Source organism: Euprymna scolopes, chromosome 19 (genome assembly GCF_053919585.1).
Source record: "Euprymna scolopes isolate OS-2025 chromosome 19, ASM5391958v1, whole genome shotgun sequence".
NCBI lineage: Eukaryota > Metazoa > Mollusca > Cephalopoda > Sepiida > Sepiolidae > Euprymna > Euprymna scolopes.
Genome location: NC_136500.1, coordinates 39586823 through 39614696, shown reverse-complemented (window position 1 = coordinate 39614696; position 27874 = coordinate 39586823). Strand labels below are relative to the sequence as shown.

General features: G+C 31.9%; 1 protein-coding gene across 4 annotated transcripts in view; it reads left to right on the top strand.

Moving 5' to 3' along the window:
* The window catches only part of LOC145303542 (sugar phosphate exchanger 3-like), a 71352-nt gene that overhangs the window by 8094 nt on the left and 35384 nt on the right, over nucleotides 1-27874 (top strand). For all 4 annotated transcript variants that reach the window (XM_080145011.1, XM_080145013.1, XM_080145012.1 and 1 more), the window contains exons 2-9: nucleotides 9141-9258; nucleotides 11381-11473; nucleotides 14199-14230; nucleotides 15646-15697; nucleotides 16417-16562; nucleotides 21092-21188; nucleotides 23619-23703; nucleotides 24864-24905. In XM_080145011.1, the coding sequence (XP_080001137.1) occupies nucleotides 9141-9258; nucleotides 11381-11473; nucleotides 14199-14230; nucleotides 15646-15697; nucleotides 16417-16562; nucleotides 21092-21188; nucleotides 23619-23703; nucleotides 24864-24905 (665 nt within the window). The remainder of the gene's footprint in view (nucleotides 1-9140; nucleotides 9259-11380; nucleotides 11474-14198; nucleotides 14231-15645; nucleotides 15698-16416; nucleotides 16563-21091; nucleotides 21189-23618; nucleotides 23704-24863; nucleotides 24906-27874) is intronic.

The following is a 27874-nucleotide window of genomic DNA, read 5'->3' as shown; positions in this document are numbered from 1 at the left end:
CGAATCTTGTTTTCCCGACTGCTGGAAAACCGCCTCTGTGGTACCAGTCTTCAAGAATTCTGGTGAAAGAACTGACCCACTAAATTATCGCCCCATTAGCCTCCTCCCGCTTTTCGCCAAAATATTTGAGTCCTTAGTTAATAAAGCCCTAGTCCAGCACCTAACAGCTGCTAAACTCTTGACTGACAAACAATATGGATTCAGGCAAGCCCGTTCAACAGCAGATATCTTAACTGTAGTTTCTGAACGTATATACCGTTCATTGGATAAAACAGGGGAGGGTAGAGCGGTGGCCCTTGATATATCTAAGGCTTTTGACAGGGTATGGCACGATGGTCTTCTAAGGAAAATTAGATCATATGGAATCACTGGAAGAATTCATAACGTAATTAAATCCTTCTTAAGTAATAGAAAAATCAAAGTTGTCCTCGACGGACGTACATCCAAACAATATGACATAAATGCGGGAGTGCCTCAGGGGTCTATCCTTGGACCTCTATTGTTCCTGATATTCATAAACGACCTCCCTGATAATATTGTTTCGGAGATGGGTATATTTGCCGATGACACCACTCTCTATAACAGATATGAGGGGAAAACAAATGAACACATATCCAAGAAAATGGCAGAAACACTAGAGGATGACCTCCAATCCGTAGTGGAATGGGGACAAAAATGGTTGGTCTCATTCAATGCTGCTAAGACTAAGCTTGTTTCCTTCAATAACTACAAGAAACCTTCTCTACCACCAATAGCAATGGCCAAGAACACATTGCCTGAAAGTACTTCTTTTAAACTCCTCGGCCTAACGTTTACAGGGAATATGAACTGGAATAGATACATTGAGAGCATTGCCAAGGCTGCTGCAAGGAAGGTTGGCTCCCTCTACCGTGCTAGAAAACTACTTACGCCTGCCAGTATCCTATACCTCTATAAGGCAACCATTCGCCCATGTATGGAGTACTGTTGTCACATCTGGGCTGGTGCATCTGCTGCTTGTCTCTCGCTCCTGGACAGGGTTCAAAAAAGAGTCGCAAACCTGATAGGTCCTGAACTGTCATCTGGGCTTCAACCTCTGTCCCATCGACGAGATGTTGCATCCCTCTGCCTGTTCTACAAATACTTTAATGGTGAATGCTCTGACGAACTGCAAACACTTGTACCTCCCCGACGTAACTACCCCCGACAAACCCGACAAGCTACTAAGTCTCATCCCTTTACAGTGGAGATCCCTAGGTGCAAGAAAGCCTTTTACTCCAATAGTTTCTTCCCCAGAACTGCGGGTCTTTGGAACTCCCTTCCGGGATTCTGCTTTCCCAACTGCAATGATATGCAGAAGTTCAAGTGTAATGTTAACAAACATCTTTCTACTCTTCTCCCTTCATAATGACCCCGCTAATTAATTCCCTAATAGTAGCCCCCTGCTTCAAAGTGGCACTGTGCCTTGTTTGGGGTGAAAATTGAATAAAAAAAAAAAAAAAAAAAAAAAAAGAATATAGTTGAAACCACAAAAACAATTTCTTAGTTATTTCATTTCATAATTAGCATATTCATTACAAGCACAGACTAGTTAAAATTAAATTAATTTTCAATTCATGAAACACATTTTGACTGTCTTTAAAATAGTTTAAAAGTATACACTTACATTTTTATTTTGGAAAATTTACACTATCTTTTGTGTGTCTTGTCAGTAGCTGAGAAACGTGAAAACTAAATTGTCAAACGATATGACCACCAATTGGCAGAAATAATTTCTATCTGTAGTTTGGGATTTATGGCTTTATATTTATTGCTCCATACAGATACATGACGTCAATGTCCACTTTACTTGTCACTAACACTTTGAAATTGTTAGATTTGTTCACACTTTATTACCACTGGCTTGCCAATGCTGGCTAGGTGATCCCCCCCCCCCCGGATATATATATATATATATATATATATATATATATATATATATATATATATCTCGTTTCTTTCTCATTTTTCCACAGTTAAAAAAATGAAATGTCATCAAATGATTTCAAAAGTACAAAAGTTTTCAATAAAAATCGGCAAACGATTTTCCAATGACTAATTTTTTTAAGAGTTTATAATATTCTAAAAAAAAATTTTCAATAAAAACTTAAAAATTCCATAATATATAATAAATAAATTCTATTTCCGACTATTTTCGCACCTAAGCTTGGCTGCAAAAAATTTTTTTTTTTGGGGGGGGGGGGGGGATTGTCACCCCTCTATGGCTGTCACACTCGGCTGACCGCCCCCCCCCCTAGCTACGCTAGTGGGTATGAGCCCCTGAACCCTCAGACTATTTTCGGCCATTTTACAGCTTTCGTTAAGGTACACACTAAGGCTATTCATGTGGTGCACCCACACTCGTATGAAAGTGACATAAGCGTAGTAATCTTTCGCTGACAATTTAAAATTAGATGGAAATTAATTTTTAAAAATTGCGGATAATTTTGGAAAGGCAATTGTTTTTTTTTTTTTTGTTTTTTTTGTAAATGTCGATAATACACTATCACAGGACTTGCCTTTAAAATCTTAATTTTCATATAATTTCGGGTGTGTTATAAACAAATATTGCATTCAAAATTGGGGCCGGCAAATAGTTTTTAAAATATGGAAGGAAGCATCTAACACGTGTTTTTGTTTGTTTATAAAGTTCATGGTGTTTTTTTTTGGGGGGGGGGTACAAAAAACATAGGCCCCATGTCTTTTTTAGAATAAGTTTTTTTTTATTTTTTCGGGATAAAAAGAAAATTCGAAATAGGTATTTTATAAAGAGTTACTCAAGAATGGGGTGGTGTTTCCAGCACACTTAAATCTACTTTAAAAAATATATTTTTCTATACGAACGTGAGACGAGCCCCAAAGTAAAATAATACCAAAAATGTTATCTAATCTAAATTAAAAGCAATATTTTATTGAAGTTCCAAAAAATATATCTAATTGCTTCATGAGCTGAATATTTTAATAGAATGTAAATTTAAAAAAAAAAATATTTGAAAATTGATTTGCCCAGTAGTAGCTTAAATTAAATATAAAGCTGTATTTAAGAGATAGCAAAATAATTGTTTTTGTTTTTTCATTTTCTGAAGACTTTAACCGCAAACCACCACTTAGTATGTGTAGTTCTAATGTTATTCCAATGATATTCTTTTTGAAACTTCAAAAGAAGCCGACAACTGTCAAAATTTTGCGCAATAATACGTGATCAATGTCATTTTAGAGATATTTCTTTCAAAAGCCTTCTTTTAAAAAAGAAAAAAAGTATATTGTGCTATTAAACCTTTTACTGTTTAAATAATTTGACTTTGCTCGTTTTATTTTAAGAAAATATAAGTTGAAAAAGCATTTTCATTCACTATTAGAAGATTTGTCAGTAAAAAAAACAGTCGCCAAAAAGATAAGCGATTTTTTTTTGTTTTTTTTTTTACTCGCAATGTAGAGCCCTGCATACTTCTTTTCAAGTTAACTCTTTTGTAGTTTTGATTACAATAGATCTGAATGAATGAACCTTGTAAGGGAGGGGCACTAAGCATTGCCCTGTTAATAATGAATTTCTTTGGTTTCTTTTTATAACATGCTACATTTCTCTCTTGCGGTTAGAAATATCAGGAAATTTTTTTTCTTTTTTTCAACATCAGACTAAAAGAATCGTAATGAAGGAATTGGAAAATTAAGGTACTTTTTAACCATGCGATTCCGATTCCGATACCTCCCAAAATACACGATTCTTACGATTAATGATTCCGATTCCGATTAATCGTCCCACCACTAATGATAATATTAAATTACAATTACATATAGGGGAGTTAAATCTGTGGCGCACGTTGGAGCTAATGTACACTAATTTGCCAGATAATAAACTGCCAAAACAACTCCATATATAAATCTTTGTGGGGGGAGTCTTAGTTTCTAATACAACATTCTAGTAAGTCAATCACTCATTTTAGAACCACTCAACATTTTGTAAGGTAAATTTTGAAAATTTAGCCTTTTATCAAAAGCAGTTTGGCCTTTTTTTTTAGTTTGGCTTGAAACTTACCCTTTTCTGGTTATTTTTATATAAATATTTATGGTTATCTTCAAGTTTCGTCACCCGACATTTACAAAGGTTTTGCCCAGACAATTTTTTTGTGTGTGCATGCAAATAGCGCAGAGTGGTCTGAAATTCAAGTCTCATTTTCAGTTTCAAAAAAGTTAGGTCACATAGTAGTCAGTCGATGGTGTCGCAGCAGAAAATTAACCCTTTGAATGAACATTGATATTAACAGCATGGCCTAATTTTTCAGGCATTTATTAGTATAGCCACCATAAGTTACTCTTCTACCTAACTTATTTTTAAGTGTTTATTTAAGTTGAAACTCAGTGCACCCGAAGTTGCCGATGATTGGGTCCTAAACTAGATAATTACCTAAAACACTATAAATATATTTGATTTTAATTACAAGATTTTTCTTTTTGGGTTTAATTAACATATTGTAATGATAACACTGGTCAATAACAGATTTGTTGTCTGCATTTTTTTAAGTTGATTTAGGACGAATCTGATGCACTAAATCCAAAATTCACATTGGTTTTGCTCAATCAGGTTAAGTTTTTATATGCATGTGGAGCATTTTAGAAGTTAATGGCTGTAAAATGCCATGTTTTGATTGGAAATGATTCTTGTAATGACAAGAAGTATTCCGGTTCAATAGTGCTGGCTGATTATATTGAAAAGGGATCAGTTTGAAATCATAAAACCTCAAAATCTTCAAAAATTGGTGCTCAGCATACACAAAGAATGACTGGCCTGTTCGGGAAACATTGGTGCCTTGCAAAGAAATGACTATGCAGAACTTGTCAACAACATGCTGACCGCTTTCAGAAAGATGGGCTGCAATATGAGTGTCAAGGTGCACTATTTTCACATATGGACCAGTTTCCAAAGAACCTGGATTTGATGAGTGACTAGCAGAGAAAGAGATTCCATCATGACCTGAAAGAGCTGGAGATCAGATATCAGGGTCGCTGGGGTGCAGTCATGATGACTGACTATTGCTGGAATCTGAGGAGAGACCTCCCTGCCACTGAGCATTCCAGGAGTTCAAAGTTCAAGCCCTGAAGCTTGAACAATGGTGAAGCAACATGCAATTTACATGTACTTACCTTTTATCAATGCTGACCATTTGATTTAAAGTAATCGATGTTTCTATCAGGTAATCAATATATGTTGTTAGCAAAACATTTTTTTTTTCTCTTAAAAACATAGTTTAAGATAATGTGTTGACAAAAATTAACTGATAATTCCACAAAACTGTTATTGATTTTGTCACAAGATTTAATTTTTTTTTTCTAAATCAACTGAGCACAAAAACCTGACCGGATGGAGAGAAACTGATGCTATTTTCTGATTCAGCAAAAAATATCCAAAATCTGTTGTAGAAATCTAGACAACATTCAAAAAGTAAAAAAATTGTTGCCCAGTGTAATTATAACACCAAAAAGTATCTGAACAATAGACAACCGTGATGTCATAAAAAAAATATCACAATTAATAAACACAAATTTTATGTTTTTTGCAACTAGTCTGTGAAACCAGTTTATTTCGTATTTCAGAACTTATTATTTTTGACTTTGACCAATATAACGATTTGAAAATAATTATTGGTGAACTTTGGATTAAATAAAAAATGTATCATTTTAAGTTCAAATGATAGACTTTTTGTTTTGTTAACTAGGTGTAATTCTAAATAAACACCAAAGATCTTTCAAAAAATATAATTGAGAAATTAGTCCCAAACAATTTATTTTTCTTTAATGATTACCTACTCATTGCATGACGCATTTGCTTTAAAAACAATTTCATATTTAATAGAAAATATAAGCATGTGAAGTTGTGTTTATATTGGCCATAAGTAATTACTTGTTAGCCATCTTGCTTCGTAGGAGTACACTTTATACCTGTCACTGCCCGGCACCAATCACAATTAAGATGTCACATGGGACTCAAAGAAACCAATCGATGACAAGTATATGAAAGTTTTTAAAAGATCATCTACTTTGGATATTTAAGAAATGGAAACCAATGTTTTTTTCATGTCTTCCCTGGATATTTGCCAAAGAGACAAAATAAAGTATAGTATCATAAACCGTTAATTCTATTTTTCAAAGTAAAAAAAAAGAAAAGAAATTGTAAAATCTGCTAATGTTCAAAGCAAACATAAAATATTTTTAATTTTTTAAATATTCAAAGCAAGCAAATTTTCTTCTGTTTTAAATGGTTGCCATTCATCGGTAAATTTAGGTCATATGAGATGAATCCTCGATTATGATTGGTGGTAGGAATTAAAATCATCTAATATAAATATTGTTGAAAAATTAATCGAAAGCAGTGTATTTTGTTTGTGTTAAAAATTAATTAATAGAATTATAAGCAATTTAAGTTCTATAAATATTGATCCAAAGCAAATTAGCCATCTTTGTTTAGTCAGTAATGTAAACAAAGATGGCTACTTAGCTGAGAAGTGATAATTATGGAAATACTCATATTTTTTTCAACGTAAATATATCGCAGCTTAGCAAAAAAAATTTTTTTTTTTAAATAAGCAAAGTGTTAAAAAAATTAAATTTGTAAAAGAAATTTTAAGCAAATTTAATGTACCATAAACAGTGTTGACGACTGTAATTTCCATTCAGCCATATTGTATTTGAGGAAAGAAAGTAAGTACATAACCCAATGCATGAGCATTTTCAAAATATTAAATTAGGTATGACTTACTCTATTCTGTTCCAGTAATATTCTTACGACTCTGATTCAAAATGTTTGAATGCGCATTATAGAGCACAGCGCTATTTTTGGTCCAGTAAATTGCCTTGAGCACACATGAATACATAAAGCAAAATATTTTTTGATTGATTTTTGCCAACATTATTTCTTGTCAAAACAATTTATTTTGCTTAAATCCCACTCTAACTGTAATTCAGCTTACAAAATATGAGCGTTCATATTATTGAAAGCAACACTTGCTGCTGTGTTATCAGTTTTCCTTCTCCCAGATGACTGCCATGATGACTGAAATAGACATTTCTCCGAGTGGTTTTGTAATGAAAAATGCAATATCTAAGAATGACAAAATCTATAAATAACATAAATTGATCTTATTTACTTGTTGAAACAACCAAAAGTGACGAGTTAACAGCATTTCAAAATGTCTAGATAAAGGAAATGTTGTTTTGCCTCAATGTGGGACTGGGACTGCATATGAGTTGTCGCTATGTTTATTAGTACATGGTTATATAGTCTGTTGAAAACTTATTAGTGCATGGTTATATAGTCTGTTGAAAACTTGTGGCTAAAGATAGATTTAATTTATTCATAACAAGTGTGTATAATAGTTAACAAGGCTGATAGCCATTAGTCGCGTGCTCTCATGTAATGAATGAGTGCGTGAATTTAGGATTGACATAACATTCTTAAAGATAAACTAAAATGACCATAAAATGGGCTGAAATGACTTAGATAAATAAAAAGTAAATGACTTAGAATGACTTTAATGAACTTAAGGATGAATTAAATGACCTTACGAATGACTTAAATGCTTAAAAAATAACTGGAATCCTTCAAAAACAACTTGAATGATCTGGAGAATGACTTTAATGGCTTTGAGACTGACTGGTTGTAAAGTGGATGATCATTTTACATTAAATTAATACAGAAAAGTGATCCCCCACTTTATATCAGAAAGTTACAGACATAAGTACAGCATGTAGTAAAAACAGATACTACACTTTGATCTTGTTTATATATTTTATTGCTTTTAAAATTTTGAAAATACACTTTGATCTTGGCCAAAAGGCCAAGAAAAGCTTAAAAAGCTAAGAACAGCATCTATTAACAACAGACCTTTGATCTTAATCAAAAAGGCCAAGCACAAAAGTGTTACGGACAGACGGACCGACTTATAGAGTTGCTTGCACGCGACTAATAACATTGAGGCATGCCAGCATTGATATTCTGTAACTTCAAAGTTCCACCAATTAACAACTACTTGTATAAAACTATCTGAGAGAAAAGATTTGATGATTGAGAAGACGTTTTTAGATATTTCATAGCTGGAAATCTTTATGCCAAACCTCTATCAAATGCCTTTGATATGTCAAGAGCTATTGCCCTAGAATGAAAACCCTTGTCAATAGATTCACTGATCCCATGTGAAATTAGTCGGTATGTCAGCTGTACATCTCACAGGACGGAAACCATATTGCTTGTCACGGAAGAGGTTGTTTTTGTAGAGGTGATTGACAATTTCTGTATTTAACACAGATTCAAGCAACTTACTCATGACACACAGAAGACTAATTAACCTGGAGAAGATTGGTCTCCAGCATTTTTTAAATACTGGGTAGACTAATGAGATTTTTCTATGTGTTGGGAAACATTTCTCCTTTAGGCATCAATTGGATAGCTTCGCAAGAATAGGTGCTAGTTCTGATTGAAGCATTTTAGATACTATGAGTGGATCAATTGGCATCAAGGTTTTTGATGAGTGAGTTTTTCGATCTTGGAGGGAAATTTGTGAGTTAGGTGACCCTGATCATATAGGGTTGAGTTGATGCAAAGTTCTTGGCAAAGAGTTTAGCTTTTTTCAGATGGTGACGAAATCACCTCGACTCTGTTGATGATAGTTGGGGTAGAGGATGAGCGTCTGTTCAGGATCTTGCTTATATTATTAAAGCACTGGTCCTTTTAAAAATATATTAAATATAACTCAAAATTTGATGTAGAGAAAAAAAATTTCTGTTAAATGTTTCATAGCTAACTTATTTTAAGCTATTTGAGTAAATGGTAAAGTTTATAGAAGGAAATATTATGTGACAGTGTTGCCTACATCCGAAGTTTATAATGATCCACTCATCACTTTAGATTATCTTGTGCAAACTCAGACACATATATAAAAATGTGTGAGTGCACTGCAGAACTAGTTTTTGTTTTGTTTTTTTGGTTTTATTTACAAATTTTATTACGGATAGCCGTAATAAAATACGGACCAATATTTATTTTTAAATATGATGATTGAAGATGAAAGTGCCGACTAACTAGTTTTTTTAACTTTGCTCAACATAGTTATATATCTTTTCTTTTCCAGTTATGCCTTCTTCCATGCAACCCGTAAAACCCTCAGTAATGTTAAGTCCTCAATTTCCGCAGAATGGACAAACATGGGATGCTTTGAGAATTCCTCCGTATGGCTTTTACCAAACCAGGTAAGAATGATTTGAGTCTTTGCTTATTTGTAATTTATGATCAGTTTCAAAGTTATGCTCTTACATGGACCTTAAATCGTGCTTCTCCAAATCATTATTTCGTCTATAAAATGGCCGAAGTAACCGTTTAATCATTCTTCATAAATTTTTTTCCCCAATAATTTAACACAATATGGTATCCACACACACACACACACTATATATATATATATATATATATATATATATATATATATATATTCTCGATATCTTTCTATATTTTATAAAAGGTTGTATTTTTTGTTTGTGTCTGACAAAACCTCAGCAACTGTCCAAGATACATGGTCCTGGGTATGACCTTAAAAAACATCCAATGGTGAAGCCCCATTTGGGAGTTGTGAGGAATATGGAGTTGCCCCTTAGTTACTATTGTTCCCAGGCTCACTTTGATCCAGAGTGGTAATATCTGTTAGGGAATCTGGTGCTACCAGATCTGGCCAGTATAAAGATACTGGCTTCCTGAACAAAAATGCACCAAACATTGATATTATTGTTTGGTTTTTTTTTCTGTTTGTTTGTTTATTCCTTTTGTAAATCTCAATTATGTTCTGCAAAGTTAAAAGCAAATGTTAAAATGCATTTTCTTCTACAAAACAAACTAAACTATATGAATATATATTTGAAGATACCACTGGATTCAGCATTAAAAAATTGAAAAGCGTTGATGTACCATAAAACAACCAAATCAAACACCATGAATAAATATGAAAAATACAAAATAATATAAAATAATTGTTGATATACTGTAAAACAAAACCAACTAAGATACACTTGCAATCGTTAAATATTCTAATTCGTTATTCGGGAGAAACCAATAAAAAAAATTAGAAGGGTTAAATTTTTGTAACTAGCTGATTCCTACATCTGTTTACTACTGGTTTTATATTATTGAACTGGGCTTGTATTCAGGAGAGCTGGAAAAATGTACCTAATTATAGGTTATTAGGGTCTTCCATAACTAAAAAGGAAGGTTCCATCCTTAGTACAAGTGATGTTAAGGATATAATTAAGAATTAACATTTCTATTTTTTCACCACAGACAAGACGTATTGCTATTTGGATTGTAAGAGTCTAGTATTTAGGATTGTGTCTAACAGAGACTGTGGGGAGCTGAGCAGCAAAATGCTTGTTCACATTACATTTAAACTTCTGCATGTTAGTACAGTCAGGGAAGCAGAAGACAGGGAGGAAATTTCAAAGTCTAGCAATTCAAAGGAAGAAACTATAAGAGTATAAGGCTTTCCAGCATCTAGGGACTTCAAAAGTAAAGGGGTGGGATTTTGCTGCTTGATAGGTTAGTCAGGGATATGTACATTAAGGAGGCACAAGTACTTATGAGTTTATTGAAATACATTCCATTAAAGTACTTGTAAAACTCGCACAAAGATACAACATTGTGGCAATGTGACAGATTGGAGCTTGATTATTAGCCTTTTTTTTTTTCTTTTTTTTTTCTTTTTTTTCTTTTTTCTTTTTTTTTCTTTTTTTTTCTTTTTTTTTCTTTTTTTTTTTTTCTTTTTTTTTTTTTTTTTTTTTTTCTTTTTTTTTTCTTTTTTTTCTTTTCTTTTTTTTTTCTTTTTTTTTTTTTTTTTTCTTTTTTTTTTTTTTCTTTTTTTTTTTTTTCTTTTTTTTTCTTTTTTTTTCTTTTTTTTAACCCTGTCTAAGAGTGAGAGACTAGTGGTCTGTATCATCCCAGATGTGGCAAAAATACTCTATTCGTGGATGAATTGTGACTTTGTAAAAATATAGGATGCTCTCTGGTGTGAGTAATTTTCTAGCATGATAGAGGAAGCCCACCTTTGCAACAGCTTTGGCAATGTTCTTAATGCTTTTGTTTCAATTCATCACTCATGGCTGAGGAAATGAGAACTATCTCCTTTTGGGTTACATAAAGGGTTCTATTAAAAATTTTATACAATCTTCAGAGTTTGACAAGGTATACGTGAAGATGGTTGGAATTTTCATCATCAGAAATCTGAAAATACCAATCAAGATGAGAACAGTAGTCAGAATTATCTAAATATTTTATTGTTTCATCCTTTCATAATAATGGATTTATTTAAATTTCTTTTTCTTTTTCCAGACCTGGAATTGTCGTGGCCTTTTCTCAAGCCAAAAGACAGCGGATCCTTTTCTGGGATACATGGATACTGGATTTATGGTGACATATTCTCTTGTAAGTCCTCTTCACCCATTTTTTTTTTTTCTTCAATTCTATGACCTCTTCTCAAGTTGGTCCAGCATTGTTTACCTTTGATATTGGCCGTAGCATAACGATCGTCATTTAAACTTTCTTCGCTTTCTGAATTTCAATCTTTCTACATGCATTAAGACTTGACATTTATATTAGAAGTTTCTGTGGAATTTATAATTTTGAATTCAAATGATGTATTTTCTTATAAGTTTTCATTATAATACCTTTAACTTTATATATCATTTTAAAGAGCGTTTTTTTTGCTCTATCTAATCGTTTAAATTACAATCGTTTGAAAACAATTTTCTATAAAGAACATTGGATACAAGATAGAAAGCAAATTTACACAATTTTCTTATTTCAGTTCAAGCTAGGCTAAAAAGCTGATGAAACAGTTTGCGATATTAAAGAAGTATTTGGCCCAAGACTCACTACTGAATACATAGAACAATGGTGATTTAAGAAATTTTATGGTGGTAACGAGAGTCTTGAAAAGGATGAGCGTAGTGATCAGCCATCGGATGTTGACGATGATCATTTAAAAGCTTTAGTCAAAGCCAATCTTTATATAATCCATATATAATATTATATAATTATAATCTCTATTTAAAGAGATCAAGCAGTTGACCTACCTCCACATCACTCTTAGATTTTTTTTGTCTTGATTTTTTTTGCGAAAATATTATATGCATGCTCAATTATGAAAACTGATAATCATGAAGCTTAATTGAGTCAATTAATTTTTACTTCAATTTTATTGGTATATGAACATTATTTGAATTTTAATATATTAAAATTTCGATTAAAAAAAAGTATTAAGGTGTATATATATATATATATATATATATATATATATATATTCGGTTCCCTGAATGCGTCTAATTCACATGGAAGCTAATTCAAAAAAGAGGAAAAAAGTTTTTTTTTTGTTTTTTTTTTTTTTGCCGTCATCCCGCCAAAATGAAGTGCTTCAAGGTTGATCAAAAACAATAAGCTTAGTCAATCATATTGGGCCCCCCTTTTAGACTATAAGGGAGATAATTCACTGACACAATTGACAAAGGGAGATAATCTATTTTAAAAAGCCTAATGGAAGTAATCTATTGTTAATATATATATAGAGAGAGAGAAAGATATAATGTTAATATGGGAGTTTGATTTTCAGATAGTTAATGAAATAAATTGTTTTTTTTTTTTTTATCACTTAAATATTAACATTTAATATTCACACACACACGCACACACACACACATATATATATATATATATATATATATAATTTGTTACATTTTGATGTTATTCTCATGCTGCAGCCTATGTAACCTCTGACATCTTGGTCGAACTTGTGACTTTGTACAGAATTTCAAACAGAACTCTTTAGTTAATCCATGGGGTAGCTGGCTCTCATTCCATCAGCTTTAACTGTCTCAAATAATTCAGAATTTGTACTGTATGGTCACACACATGGTTATTCACGCGCAAATAACAAGCCATTATTCATTACCATTTTTCCCTGCGCATTTTGAAAAAAAAAAAACAATTTCAGCAACAGCACAAATTCAAATACGCCCACACACTTTGCTCAAAATAACAAAAGTAAAGATAACATTTTTGGCGGACGTAATTGGAAGCACCATCATGTGACACAACCAGCCAATGAAAAATTAAGAATTTAAATCTCTTTTACGAATTTCGAAAAGCGAAGATATCAACAGAAGCTAATGTTCTCTGGAGCCGATCTGGATCTATAAAAAGAGCATTTTGCGTTCAAACGAGTCTGTCGACCTTTTGAGCATGGCGTAAACATCAATGTCGACCCGTCCACGTTTGGATGTTAAACACGCGTACGCCCAACCATTAATTCCTCCACGTGAAGGTGGACTTGTTACCCGGATTGACTCTTTTTACTCTTGTATATCTCTCCACTAAGTAAGCGAGAAAAAGAACAGTTTTCTTCTTTACATAAAAAACATTTAATTACCTCGGTCATCGTTCACAAAAAAACAACCTTTTCTGTTCATTTATTTACCTTTGTGTAATCACCTTATTGTTGTTGTTTAAAAAATAAATGCGGTGCATTAAATCAGGAGGTGTCATTTCATTCTCATTCCTTTTTTTTTTGTTGTTTTTTTTTTTTTGTTTGGGGCGAGGAAACTTAACTTAAATTTCTGACCCCCACTACAGTACTCTTAATGTCACCTGCATCAAGGATTGAAACTTCAGCCTTCAGAAAACTCATTATTATTCAGCACTTATATCCGTTGCACCGCAGGTGCTTGCAGAGGTTACATCGACCAAAATGTTGTGCAAATAGCATCCAAGATGAGGGCCGTTGCCTGAATAATACAAATTATCAATTCTCATCTCAATGATAAATGTTAGTATATGTATTGAAACCATTGATGTCAGAAGTGTCTTTGTGCCTTAATTAAAAAATCTAACTTCTGAAAAAAAAATTCCTTGAAGTCCTGGACTAGACGGTTCCCTGGATGCGCCTAATTCAAGCGGAAGCTAATTCAAAAAATTCCTGCCAAAATTGTTGATCAAAAAGAATGTCAGATTGGGCTCCTTTTAGAATATAAGGGAGGTAATTTACTGACACAATTGACAAAGGGCAGTAATCTATTTTAAAAGTCCAATGGAAGTAATGTATTGTTTTTATCATATTTCAATGTAACGCTTTTTTTTTTTTTTTTCTTTCAAACAGGGGTTAATTTATTTTGGTTATATTGGAGACAGGTAAATAATATCTTTTTCATCTTTCCTTATTGTAATTACGAAAAATTGTTCAGATCATAAAATTCTGTAAATAGTCTTTTGTTTTACTAATTTAAAAAGAACAGAATAATTCCATTTTGTTGAATTAGGAAGATTTTGAAAAGAATGAATGTGTTAGGTGTTTTTTTTTTTTTGTGTTTGTGTTTGTTTTTTGTTTTTTTTTGTTTTGTTTTTTTTTTTTACAAGTAAATTCATATGAGTTGGCATGGTACACCTTTGTTGACTGGCTTGGTCTCATGTCATTGCGATTCTCCCAGAATGAACCATATAAAAAGTTGCCAACATCCTTAAGTGGGACTGGTACTGCTGTAACATAATAGATATGGCCATGTGGGAAGAAGTCGGCATCAGCGAGGAATTGCTGGTTTGCAAGATTAGCAGCAGCGTTAGCCAAAAAACATGTATATGCAAATCGGGAAGTGTTCGCAAAAAGGTAAAAAAAAAAAATGCAACGTGCTCACAGAGAAACAAAGTTTGGTTGAAGAGAATGAACGTGTAAAGCAAAGGCAAGAAATGTCTGCAGTCAGAAAAAGGAGAACTGCTACAAGGTAAAATGAACCTGTGTTAGCAAGAGACTTTAAGTGTTGCCGAAAGTACCAGTAATAAATGCTCTTGTTAAAAAATAGAAATGCCAATGTGGATTTTTATTTTTCCCTCTTGTTTGCATGTGATGGCAATGTTACATTACTGGTACTGTGGAATTGACTTGACCCACCTAAGTCATTGGTGGGTATCATTATCCAATTAACTACTCATCTCCATACATTTTTTTTTTTTTTTTTTTTTTTCGGTGCAAGTTCATAACTCCACCCCACCCCATGAAAAAAAATAAAATAAAGAATAATCATGTAAATCACAATTAGTTTTTAAAAAAAAATTTTTTTAAATAAAATTTTATGGCTAATCTCTCATATCTCTCAACACCATTTTGCAAGACGAGAGATAATTCAGAATAATTCAAACTTTTGCGATATTGTAGAAAGCCATTCTTAACATGAGGAGGGGATATTGGAAAAATTAAAATTCACTTAAAATGATTTTAATAAAAAAACTATTTACTTTTTTATGTATATTTTCTTAATGTCACCGATACATATGTAAAAAATTTTTTTTTTTTTTTTTTTTTTTTTTTGCTAAGGGATGGTTGGGACTAGCATCTTGTTTTTTTTTTTCTGTAATTTATTGATAATTACAAATTTGTTTACTTTTGTGTAAATTAGCATTCTGATAGACAAACTCTTCTGGGGGTGGTGACAATTTTGGGATTAAAAACAAATTATTTTCACTTCATTGTTCCTTCCTAACCTTAAGAAAAAAACTAAGCTAAATTGAGTATTAATTTAATATTTAAAACTTTTTTTTTTTTTTTTTTTAAGATTTTCCCCAAAGAAAGTTTTATCAATTGGAATGATCTGCAGTGGCATAGTGGTAAGTATTACTCTTTTTTTTTTTTTTTTTTTAGAATTTCTCCAATAAAAAAAGAAAATCTGTATAACATGCATACCCGTTACAAAACAAAAATATTCTTATTTAAAAATAAAACTACTTGATCAATTTATGTGATTTTTAGAATATGATATTTTTGTTTTGTCCTAGGTACTGACATTATACAGATTTCTTGTTTTTCAATCTGTACAACTTCCCCCCCCCCCCATTATTTGAATCTTGAGCCACAAATGCATACGCAATCAGACGGACGCACACACAGACGCAAATTTTTAAAACAAAACACAAATCTTTTTCGAAGCTTTTTTGTGTACATACCCATCATGAAACGAATATGTCATATTCCAAAAATTATATAAATAGATCAAGTAGGTTTTTGTTTTGCGGTTTGTTTGTTTTTTTGTTTTTGTTTTTTTTTTACCAAAAAAATCAAATTTTATGACTAAGTGAGACATTGTGATTTCATCTGCCATGTTTTATAAATGAGTATACAACACGATTTGAACTCTGCTTTGTAGTGGTGACAATTTTATATTAAAATAGCTAAAAACCATAAAAAAATGATTTCGTATATATAGACAAAAACTTGATCAATTTATTTGATTTTTCTTTTTTTTTTTATACAAATTAAAGAAAAAATCAAGCCAATTTCTTAGCCCATATTTCTTGCCTTGTTTTAAGTTTTATTTATTTATTTTCAGGTGTATATCTTTGGTTTTCTAACAGAGTATTTTCACTATTACAATGCAGCAGTGTATGTCATACTTATTATGGCGAATGGGTTGTGTCAATCGGTTGGCTGGCCAACAGTTATTGCCATCATGAGTTATTGGTTTGGTAAATCAAGGTAATGCTCACGTTTTTCTTTCATTCCTCCTCTCTTTCAACTATTGTGTATGTCTATCTCTCTCTTCATCAACAGGTTTCTCCCTACCAAAAATGAAAATAAAGATTCTAGACATAAGATTTTGCATATCTTGATATAAAACTTCACAAGGGGATATAAAAGAAGTTTGTGTCCAATGATGCTGGGTTAAATACAGCTGAGAAGAAAAAGGTAACGAAATACCAAGATCTTATGTTTGGTATGAAAAGAAACTGGAATCTTAGGAAGATCTCCATCATTCCAGTAATTATAGGAGCAATAAGACTCATGAAAAAAGAATTACAAAAACTGCCTGGCGAATATATCTGGTGAACCAAATGCAAGATACAAACAATTGCATTAAAAAGGATAGTTTGAAGCTTGACAAAAAATCTCAATTGGTATGTTTAAGATAGTGGGTGGTTAATGTCTGGTAGAATGTCTCCTCTCCAGCTAGAATGAAATAAGAAAATTGAAAAAAAAAATTGCTAGGATAATTTTCTTTGTCCTAAGCAGAGTATTCTAGTTCAGTATGCACTCAAGTATATGCAAACATCATCAGATGTGAAACAAAATCTTATGTCTAGAATCCTTATTTTGATCAAAATCCATTACATCATTTTGATTCTAGAAAATGTCTTAAATTTAAGGCTTAACCTTAGTGGGTTCATAAATTGAGATTCAGGAAACCATAAGTAATATCTCATGACTATAGAGATATAATTTAATACAAATCTGAAATATTAGAATTTTCAGATGCGATGTTATGCCAATATATTATGTTCCCTAAAAGTCTTTCAACATATATTAAAAAGAAACTGAAATTTGGGTGTATATTAATTAACTGATATCTAATCCCTATTGTTAAAATTTTACAAAAATAAAAAAACTTTGTAAAGATGAATTACCTCCCCTAGTGTTACACACAATGGAATAGTTTTTTTTTTATACATATATTGAAACCCATCGTTTTGGTCCCTTGACAAAGGAAGGATTGGATTTAGTAATTCACTCCCATCCGTCTGTTTGTTCACACTTTTCTCAACAACCACGCCTTAAGATGTTTTGAAATTTTGCACAAATATTAGTCATGATGAAAGTAAATTTTTGCCAGAACGTTTTTTCCGGAATAACTCTGGTTACCTCCCTAGAGGCGTAAAATTGCCCCAAAATTATTCAGTTCATTTGTTCGCACTTTTCTCAAAAACCACACCTTGAATTTTTTTTTAAATTTTGCACAAACATTAGTATGGTGAAATTAAATTTTTCACTTGTGAAGGGGGACCCCCGCATGCTTGACTTGTTGTATTAACGAATTTGTGCATATTACATAGTAAAAATGTCTTCTGAAATGTGTAAGAAAGAAATAGTGCTACTTGTTCAGAATAATAACAAAAATTGAAGATCGAAAAATTGAATTGGAACTAAAAATCAATGTTATTTACTTAATTTTCATGTCAGTTTTAACTAAAAGCAATGTTATCTACTTGCTTGGCATGCCACAATTAATAACATTAAATTATTACATAAAACATGTACTTTCACAATCCATTGATCTGCCATAATTTTTATTTTTGAAATGTAACTTGAAAAAGGGAAGTAACTCGGTTTAAATTGATGATGCTTCTTTGTTGTTAGTGACGCTCGAAAATCAAAATAAAGCCAATCATATCTACTTAATTGTCATGTCACAGTAATTAAAATATCCAAAAATTACAAAAAATGATAAGGTAGAAAATTAATGAAAAGTTTTTGATGACAATTAGCAAAAACTAAGTTTTGTTAAATTGGCCTAAGATTTTCAGTTTTCAGAAAATATTTACCTCCCTTGTTACGATTCGAGCTCTCCGATTTCTTTTTTTTTTATACAAAACTCAATGGTTGCTAGTAGTCTTCAAAACCTATTTTCATTAATAATTAGTTTTCTACCTTATCATTTTCCGTATTTTTTTGGATATGTTCATTACTGTGACATGACAAATAAATACTGTTGATTTTACTTGAAATTCAATATTTCAATGTTTGAATTTCGCTCTAATAACGAAGCACCACTAAATTTAATTAAATTGAATTTATTCTCAAGTGGGCTGTTGCAGTAAGACAAACTACAGTTATGTCCCCTATTTATTATTTAAGTAAAGCATGCATTTTTAGTTTTAAAACTATTTTCATAATTGATTTTTTATTTTGTCACTTTTTAATAATCTTTGGATATGTTACGAATTTCAACATGGCAATTAGGTATATTACTAATTAGGTTTTACTTGAAATTTAATTTTTCGATTTTTATTACTGCGAACAAGTGCAACAAAGCCACTGACATGCACATATGTAGAAGCAGCAGCATCTCATGTATGCAAATGACCAGACCAAGCTTTAGTGTGAGGTAACATTCGGGACAAGATCAAAGTGTAGCATCTGTTCTTCAGATGCTGCACTTCAATTTCTTGTTCTCTATCAGTGGAGGAGAAATCCTTCACGACTGAGACAATTTTTATTTTTGTTTCTTTTCTCCACATTAAAAAACGACCCTGGTGTCTAACTCTGTCCCGTGGGGAGGCATTGTAAATAGGAACATTACAGTGGAGGAAGAGAAAAAAGAAAAGTAGAGAGGGGGAGGGGAAAGCATGCAGTGGCAAAGACAGCGACTTTGAAGACATACCTATGCAATAAAGAATTTTTAACCACGGGTTTGTTTTGTTTTTTTTTGGGGGGGGGGGTTACATGGAGGTAAACAACCACTTATCAAGGCCAGGAAGCTACTCGAGTATAAGGATTGTGTGTACAGTATCATAGTAATAGGTGGTATTGGAGATTTGATGAAGTGTCTTACTTAATAGGGCGATTCATCATGAATTTGTTTATGTTGCACTTGAAGACATCCAAGTTGTAGTCAGGTGGGAAACAGGCAAATGGAAGAGAATTCCACAGGCGTGCACTTCTAAGAAAGAAGCTTTGTTCATGGAATCTAAATTTTGATTTAGGCACAGATAAACAGTAGGGAAAATTACTGACAGTGGTTTCAGCTAGACTGGTGTTTTTCATGAAAGATTGGCGAGGGGGAGACCAGAGATTGGAGCTCAGACGAGCACTTGCCATGGAAATAACAATAAAACAAAGACAGGCTCTTAATGTCTCTTCTGGGGGAGAGAGGTTGCAGGGAAGAGAAAAGTACATCCCCCACTAAGCCACGAAGCCTATTTTGTACTCTGTCAAGGCAGGATAGGCTGTTTTTAGCAGCTCTTGCCCAGATGTGGCAACAGTACTCCATCCTTGGACTTACTTGGCTTTTATACAGATAGAAAATTGCATCAGTAGTGAGATATCTTCTGAAGTGGTAGAAGGATCCTAATATTTTCCCAGCGACCTTGGCAACAGACTTGATGTATGTGTTCCATTTCAGATCAGGAGTAAAGGTCAAACCCAGAAACTTGTCAAAACATGAAGCCTCCCCAAGACGAGAGCCATCCATTTCAATTGATGCCAGATGGGGATCAGAGCATTGATGATGTAAAGATAGGAGCTTGGTTTTTAGATGCATTAAAAGTAACCAGCCACCTCTTTTCCCACTGTACCACGCGCTCAAGATTAGAGGAGAGAGAATCAGAGAACTTTGTCATTTACAGCCTTTGCTGTGTTGCCATAGATGGTTGTGTCATCAGCATAGATGTCAACGAATGATTTAAGTATGTGTTTAGGGAGATCCTTGATGTAGATCAGGAAGAGAGTTGGGCCCAGAATGGACCCCTGAGGGACTCCAGCATTAATACTGTGGGCCTCTGATTTCTGCCCATCAATCTCTACTCTTATGAGCCTATCAGAGAGAAATGATTTAATAATTGAGAAAACATTTCCAGTTATACCATAGCTGGAAATCTTGTGAAGTAGGCCCTTATGCCATACCTTATTGAAGGCCTATGATATGTCAAGAGCAATTGCCCTAGAAAGGAAGCCTTTTTTGAGAGATTCACTAATCCTATGAGATATAACCGTTAGCACATCTGCTGTAGATATAGCAGAGCGGAAACTATATTGCATGTCACTAAGGTTTTAGCATGAGAGAACTTTTAAGTACGTTCGTTTTGAGATGAACTTTTAAGTAATTTGTCGGGCAATCTATAAACATAATCGCTGCGGACTGGAAAACTTAATTGACTCCATCAGGAACAGCAAGGATGCAACCATATTGTTGCTGGCTTGAAAATATGTGTCTGGTTTGGTAATGAGACAATTATTAATAAATGTCTTTTCTTTTAAATGAAAACTCAAGTCAAATTTCTTTCCTTTGTTTCTTTGCAATTGTTTTGTAAACAATGTCATGTTAAAATGTAAGAGATCATGTTACACAAGTGTCAAAATAGGGTTTTAACCCTTATCCTCGAGTGGTCTCTTGATAAGTGGTTATGCCTATATAAAAAAAAAATTTTTAAATAAAAAAATAGCTGATAATCAAGAAATATTTGTTCATTGTCTTATAAATTCTTAAATCTTTTTTTTTTTTTTTATCTCAGTCGTGGATTTATATTTGGGTTGTGGAGTTCATGTGCGTCCGTCGGTAACATTATAGGGGCCTTGGTTACATCGTCTGTTCTGTCAATTGGATATGAAGTAAGTTTCACTGCAAAATCTTTCCAGTTTTTCTTTTCATTTTTTTTTTTAAATTGTTATTTTTTATTTTCATTTTTTTCTATTGTTTAATTACTTTGTTATTGAAAACCAAACACATAAATTGGTTATGCGCAAATGAATTTATGCAATCATAGCATATGATATAGTTTTCCTTGAAGCAGCGTGTGTGATATATGTATAGAGAAGGCTGTCACAACGTAAAATTTCAAACATTCCATAAAGAAGTTTTTCCTCCAAATATTTTATGGAACATATGCTATATAGTGAGGTTGCTATAGCAGGTGTATATTTATGCATTTACTCATGTTATAATGTTAAGTGTATAAGTGTGAGACAGTGTGTGTGTGTATATATATATATATATATATATATATGAGTCTTTAGTCTGGGTGATCATCTAGATTCTCGATTGTCCTTGAGTTGATGCATATACAACACATATTTAACATGTCGGTATTATAAACACAGTTCCACAATGTGGACATACAACAATTTACACCAGACAGTCTTTATAGCTAAAGGGATGGATAACATCTCTTTCTTAATTTTTTTTTTTTTTTTTTTTTTTTTTTTTTTTTTACAAAGGAGCCGCCACATCAAGGCTCAGGAGTCCATAGGACAATATCATAGTAATCGTTAGTAGTGGAAAAAGAACTTGTTTACATTGGACTTGAAGACGACCATATTGTAGTCAGTTGGAAACTGAAGAGAGTTCCACAGGCACGCAGTTCTAAGAGAGGAGCTTTGTTTATGGAATCTCCGTTTATTGATAGTGGTTACAAATAGACGTGTTTTTCGTGAAAGTTTGACAAGGGTGAGGGGACCATAGATTGGAGTTCAAATGAGTACTTGCCATGAATATAACAAGGATGAAACGCAGAAAATTCTGTGTAGCTTAATTGCCATATATATTTTTAAAACTCCCTACCTAGCTGTACTTGCGTATTTAGCACTGTTGAAGTAACTACTGAAAATATTTACATAAAATTTTATGTAAATACATAGAATATATAACGATTAAGTAACATACCATATATCATGTATATATAGTGTTTATTTAGGTAGCATTTTTACTTTTTACATTTAAACAAATATTGTTAAAGACAACAGACTTTTTGCTTAGTTATATCTTTTTATTTTTTCAATTTTTCTGTTTTGTTTTTTTGTTTTTTTTTGTGTATAGATCAAAGGTATTAATAAATGGCCCATTTGAAGCATGTCGCACTTTTGTTGCATTTCATCTTTCAAGACATCGTCAGGAATGTGTAAGATTTGGTTCTGACTAGCTATTTTTCTCCCTTTCAGTATGTCCTTTAAAATGCTAGAATGTCTTTCGATTCAGTTTGAATAAAGATCTTCTAGTTAGGAAGATTGTTACAAGGACAACACTTTTAAATAATGACTTGAATAATGTATGGGACATGAACCTTTTCAGCTAAAAATGATTTGTCTCCCTTACATTATTTGAGTTGTTATTGAGTCTTATATATATATATATATATATATATATATATATATATATATATATATATATATATATATAATATTAGGATAAACTAATTCCAATAAGATGAGAGAAACTTGAAAAAAGAAAGACCAAAAACTAAAAGTATCATCTCAACGTTTTCCCAAAGTGTTAGAAAAGCTTTTACAAGAGTGACAAGAAGCAGTTTGAAGCATGTGGACAAAATGTTGAGATGCCACTTTTAGTCTTTCATTTTTCAAGTTTTCTCTCACCTTGAATTTATTTTATCCTAATAGTTTCATATCTTATATATTAGTCAGCTGCAACACTTATCCTCGAGTGACCTTCAGGCCTTGATAAGTTGTGACTCCCAAGTTAAAAAAAAAAAAAAAACGTGTTTTGTTGTTTTACAACTTCTCAGCTCAGTGTGGCTAGATGTGACTAGCCTATCAACCTATGATCAGTCTCACCATTTGAGCTAACATGCACACGAATTAATGTTGAGGAAATCGTATTGCTTAAATGAAATATTTCATTTGTTCAGATGTTTATGCAACTCGTAACCTATAGAACTCTGTTCTTTTTATGGAAGAATGTAACAATCTGCTAAGGAGCATATCAATAAATTAGTCATTCACAGATAGCTGTTTCATCATTTCATGACAGACACCTGCATCTGTCACATTGATATTTAATTCTGACTAGCTATTTTTCTCCCTTTCAGTAAAAATATTCTGGTTAGGAAGATTGTTATAATGACAATACTTTTCAATAATAACACAAATAATGTAAAGGAGATACACCTTTTCAGCTTAAAATGACTTATCTCCCTTATATTATTTGAGTTATTATTGAGTCTTTTTTTTTTTTTATTTTCTTTTGCATTTCTTTATATTTTAGTCTATATTACTGTATATTTTAATGTTTTCATTTTACAATTTCAGTATGCTTTTCTTCTTACGTCAACGCTTCTTTTGGGACTCGGTATAATGAACTTGTGTGGTCTTGATGACCAACCTCCTGATACAGGTCGGCATACTTTTCATTTCAAACATTTTTTTTTTCTTATTTCATTCACTTTTTGAAGGTAAATTAGATTAGATTATTGAACTTGTTAGTGTGATACTCTTCCAAAAATAATGTTGGTCTTCACAGTATCAAAAATAATTGACACTTATATATACAACATAATCTCGTTGACACACCAGTTCCCGTCAAATCACCTAAGTTAAACAACATTGAACCCGGTCAGTACTAAAATGGATGACGATTTCAGAATTTCAGGTACTATATGTTCTCTCCGCTTATCCAGTCATTCTTTCTAGTCAGTCATAGGACTTTCCTTTCTACCATGTATATATGTATGTATATATATATATATGTATATTCAATGAAAGATGAGGAATAAGATATGTAGCCATTCTATCAAAAACTACATTTTTTTAATCCTCCATTCAACAATAAAGAGTAATGGGTATTTGTGTGCAAGACAATATTTAACTGATTAAAAATAAAGTTTACATTTATTTCTTCAAATGTTCAACACAAGGAATGCAACAAAAAGAATTTTTTTATCCTTATTCCATGGCATTTCAAAACTTTTGCCTTTTTCATCAGAGTAAATAATTATCGAAATAAGAAAATTTGAAAACATTAAAAAGTTGTAAATAAGATTCATGGATGGGATTTAAAATAGTAAAAAGAAATAAAAAATGAAGTCTATGTATCTCAATATAGTCAAATGGAAGAACCGATCAGTGAAATGGTTAATAAATAAATCACATTGTCCAAAATTATACATAATTCCATTTAGGTCCAAATTCAGAAGAAACTTAGGAAGTCACATGTATTTGTCTAGTCATACAAAAAGCTTGCGAATAAAAAAAATCCATTTCAAGTGTTTAAGGGAATTGAAATAACAAATCAAACTATCCCCTAATTTTAATCTACTTCCATAGTGAGACCTTTTTTTTTTTTTTTTTTTTTCTTTTCAGTTAGAGAAGTTTTATTTCCTTTAACTTTATAATGTATATAAAATATTTTATCATAAACATTTTATTATTTTATTATATTATTTAATAAAAAAAAAAAGAATGTCATTTAATATCTATTAAGTCTCAATTGTTTGAATAACAAAACATTAATAATCGGTTATTTTTTTCTTTTTTCCCTTTGTTTTTTTTGTTAAGATTCCTATGAAATCCATGTTCCTGAACCAAATGATGCCGAAGGTAAGACGTTTGGCGATTTTTTTTTTTTTTTTTTTTTTTTTTTTTTTTTTTTTGTGCAAAGCCAGCTATTTTCTTGCTTACATAATAATTATGATGCCAATGAAATGGAAATTATCCATAATTCTGTTGGATTAAGAGTAATTTTCGTTTTTTGGCTTGGAAAAAAAAATCAACGAGTACATTTTGTTCAAAATCGTATTCTGTCAATTTAATATTACATGACGTCATTCTACGATATCTACATCTGGATTAAAAAAAAAAATTTGCCATCATGTTGAGGCAAGTGAATAGGAACTTATTTTTAAGTTAGAAGCTAAAAAAAATGTCTAAAAATAAATATATGACTAGGACAATGAATACCATCCCCTATCCTTTTTTTTCTCCCGTTGCTTTTATTCTCACATTTCTCTTAAACTGAACAATTTAGTGACACTTGCTTGCCACTCATGTCCTTGCAACTAGTTTTATCTGCGCTTGTCTGACGGATTGGGGGTACAGGTTTGACAGTTTATCTGGCCGGTGTTTCTGACTGACAATACAGGAGCCCTAACTCTTTGGTGACAGTAATAGTGGCTGCTCTATCATCAGGTGTATAATATCAGAATGGTTGTAGTGCCATATTTCTCATAGAAAGGGACCTGGCAATTATCACCAGGGGGCTTTCCTGTGGTCATAACCATCTAGACATGACTCGGCTAATAGTCTACTTGTGTGTGCATATTTGGCATTAAGCTGACCCACTTTGCCCAACCCACTTTACTCTCAAACTAAAAAAAAAAAATTAAAGAAATGTTACCTGCGTTAGAAGCATTGCATATATTTTGAAATTAAGAATTATGTATAAAATACGTTTGGAAGGCTAGAAAACTTTTTGTGATAAACGCATTTGTTTGTTTATTCAAATATTTTAATGATACACATCTTTGTTTTTTAAATCATACCATTATAAGACCTACAGACTAACACTCTTCCACGTGAATTCCACCATGCGGACCAGAAGAAAAAAAGACTTTCTTTGACAAGGATGTATATCATCGAAATATCTAAAACAAATAAATTTGTTTATAAAAAATGTGCATTATTTTCTAGCCTTCCAAGCATATTTTATATATGTAATTCTTAATTTCTTAATTAAAAAAAATAATTTGCTAAAGGGACATAATTAATGTATACTTTTATTGCTGTTCTACTTTTAGTTCTAAACTTAAAAAAGAATTATCTCCCCTGTTTTCATTTGCTATTATACTAGCGGGGGTACCCGGCGTTGCCCATGTGCGTGTAGGTGTGTGCGTTTGGGGGTCGGGGGGGTAAAGAAGAACCAAAAAAAAACTTAACTTTTTTTTTTTTTTTAATGGGGGGGGGGCTTGGTGACAGATCGGCTCGAACCCGGAGCTTGCGGCCCATAGGTTACAGTGACAGTCAATGTAAGAGCGATTAAAAAGTGAATGTCAAACATCGCAGTTTTTAATGAGGTCAAATCGTTTTACTGCGGGATAGTTGACAGTGATGTTCACATCTGCTTCAAATCCAGTTTCGCTTTTATTATACAAAAAAGGTGAATCTACACGCGCCGATCCGAAAATGTCGAATATTTAACGTTTCAAAGTTGGGCAGATTAAATAGAGGCGACCCTCCCCCCCCCCCTTCTTAAGTTGTAGATATCATTTAGACGCAATATAAAAAGTTTTAAAAATGAGCGACAGTCTCGAGAATCTGATGGGAAAAAACCTTTTGAAGGCATACACAAAAAGCGAACATACACACATTTTTGCTTTATATATATATATATATATATATATATATATATAATTAAATGAGATAAGTCACAGATTAGAAATCAAGTGAATTATCCTGTCATTACATTGAGGTAATACTTTCAAGACGATGCTAGCCAAAAAGGTAAAGCTCAATATATAAAAATAGAGCAATATATAAGTTTAATGATTAAAGTTAAATTCTGTAAATCAAAAAAATATACACAAATTTATTTAAGTTAAGAATTTATTGTTTGAAACAAGGAATATATATGGAGAAAAGTTATATTTATTTCCTTAATCCATGGATTTTTGATAATGGCTCATTTCATCAGAGGAAATGAAATGCCATTAGCAAAATGTTCAGCTATGAATAAACAAATATTTTGCTTTTCAGCACATATATTGAAAATGTTATTTAAAAGTTATTTAGATGGTGCTTAAGAGTCCAAATATTTGTTTATTCATATATGAACATTTTGCTAATTGCATTTCATTTCCTCTGATATGAGCCATTATTGAAAATCCATGGATTAAGGAAATATAATTTTTCTCCATATATTCCTTGTTTCAAACAATAAATTTTTAACTTAAATATATTTGTGCATATTTTTAAATTTACAGAATTTAACTTTAATCATTAAACTTGTGTGTTTATATATGTATGTATATATGTGTGTGTGTGGGTGTGTGTGTATATATATATATATATATATATATATATATACTATTATATAAAAGTCACTTTGTGTGTGTAAGAAAGTTCCTTCCTTATAGATTCTGAAATGGCTGAGCAAATCTTTTGCAAATTTCACACAAAGGTAATTTATTTGTCTGGCAGTGTTCTTTAATGTTTTATACAGAAGTTTGTCTGATAATTATTGAAAATGGAAAAAATCTTATTCTAAAAATAGTCATTCTTTCTTATAGATAAAAAGAATTTTTACAAGGGAATATTTTAGCTTACACTAGCAAGGGAGATAATAAAATCTCAAATAATTTCTTAGAAAAAAAACAAATCTGTTGACATCAGGAAACATAGCTCAGTGGTAGAGCATTCGATTACAGATCGAATGAGCCCATGTTCAAGCCAGGGTGTACCTCACCATTTTATTTTAATTTTTTCTTAATAAATTCAATTTACAATAAAAATAAAAAAAGAGGTACCATTTAAAACCATCGCAAATCGTTTCTTTGTTTGCATAATTTAAAACT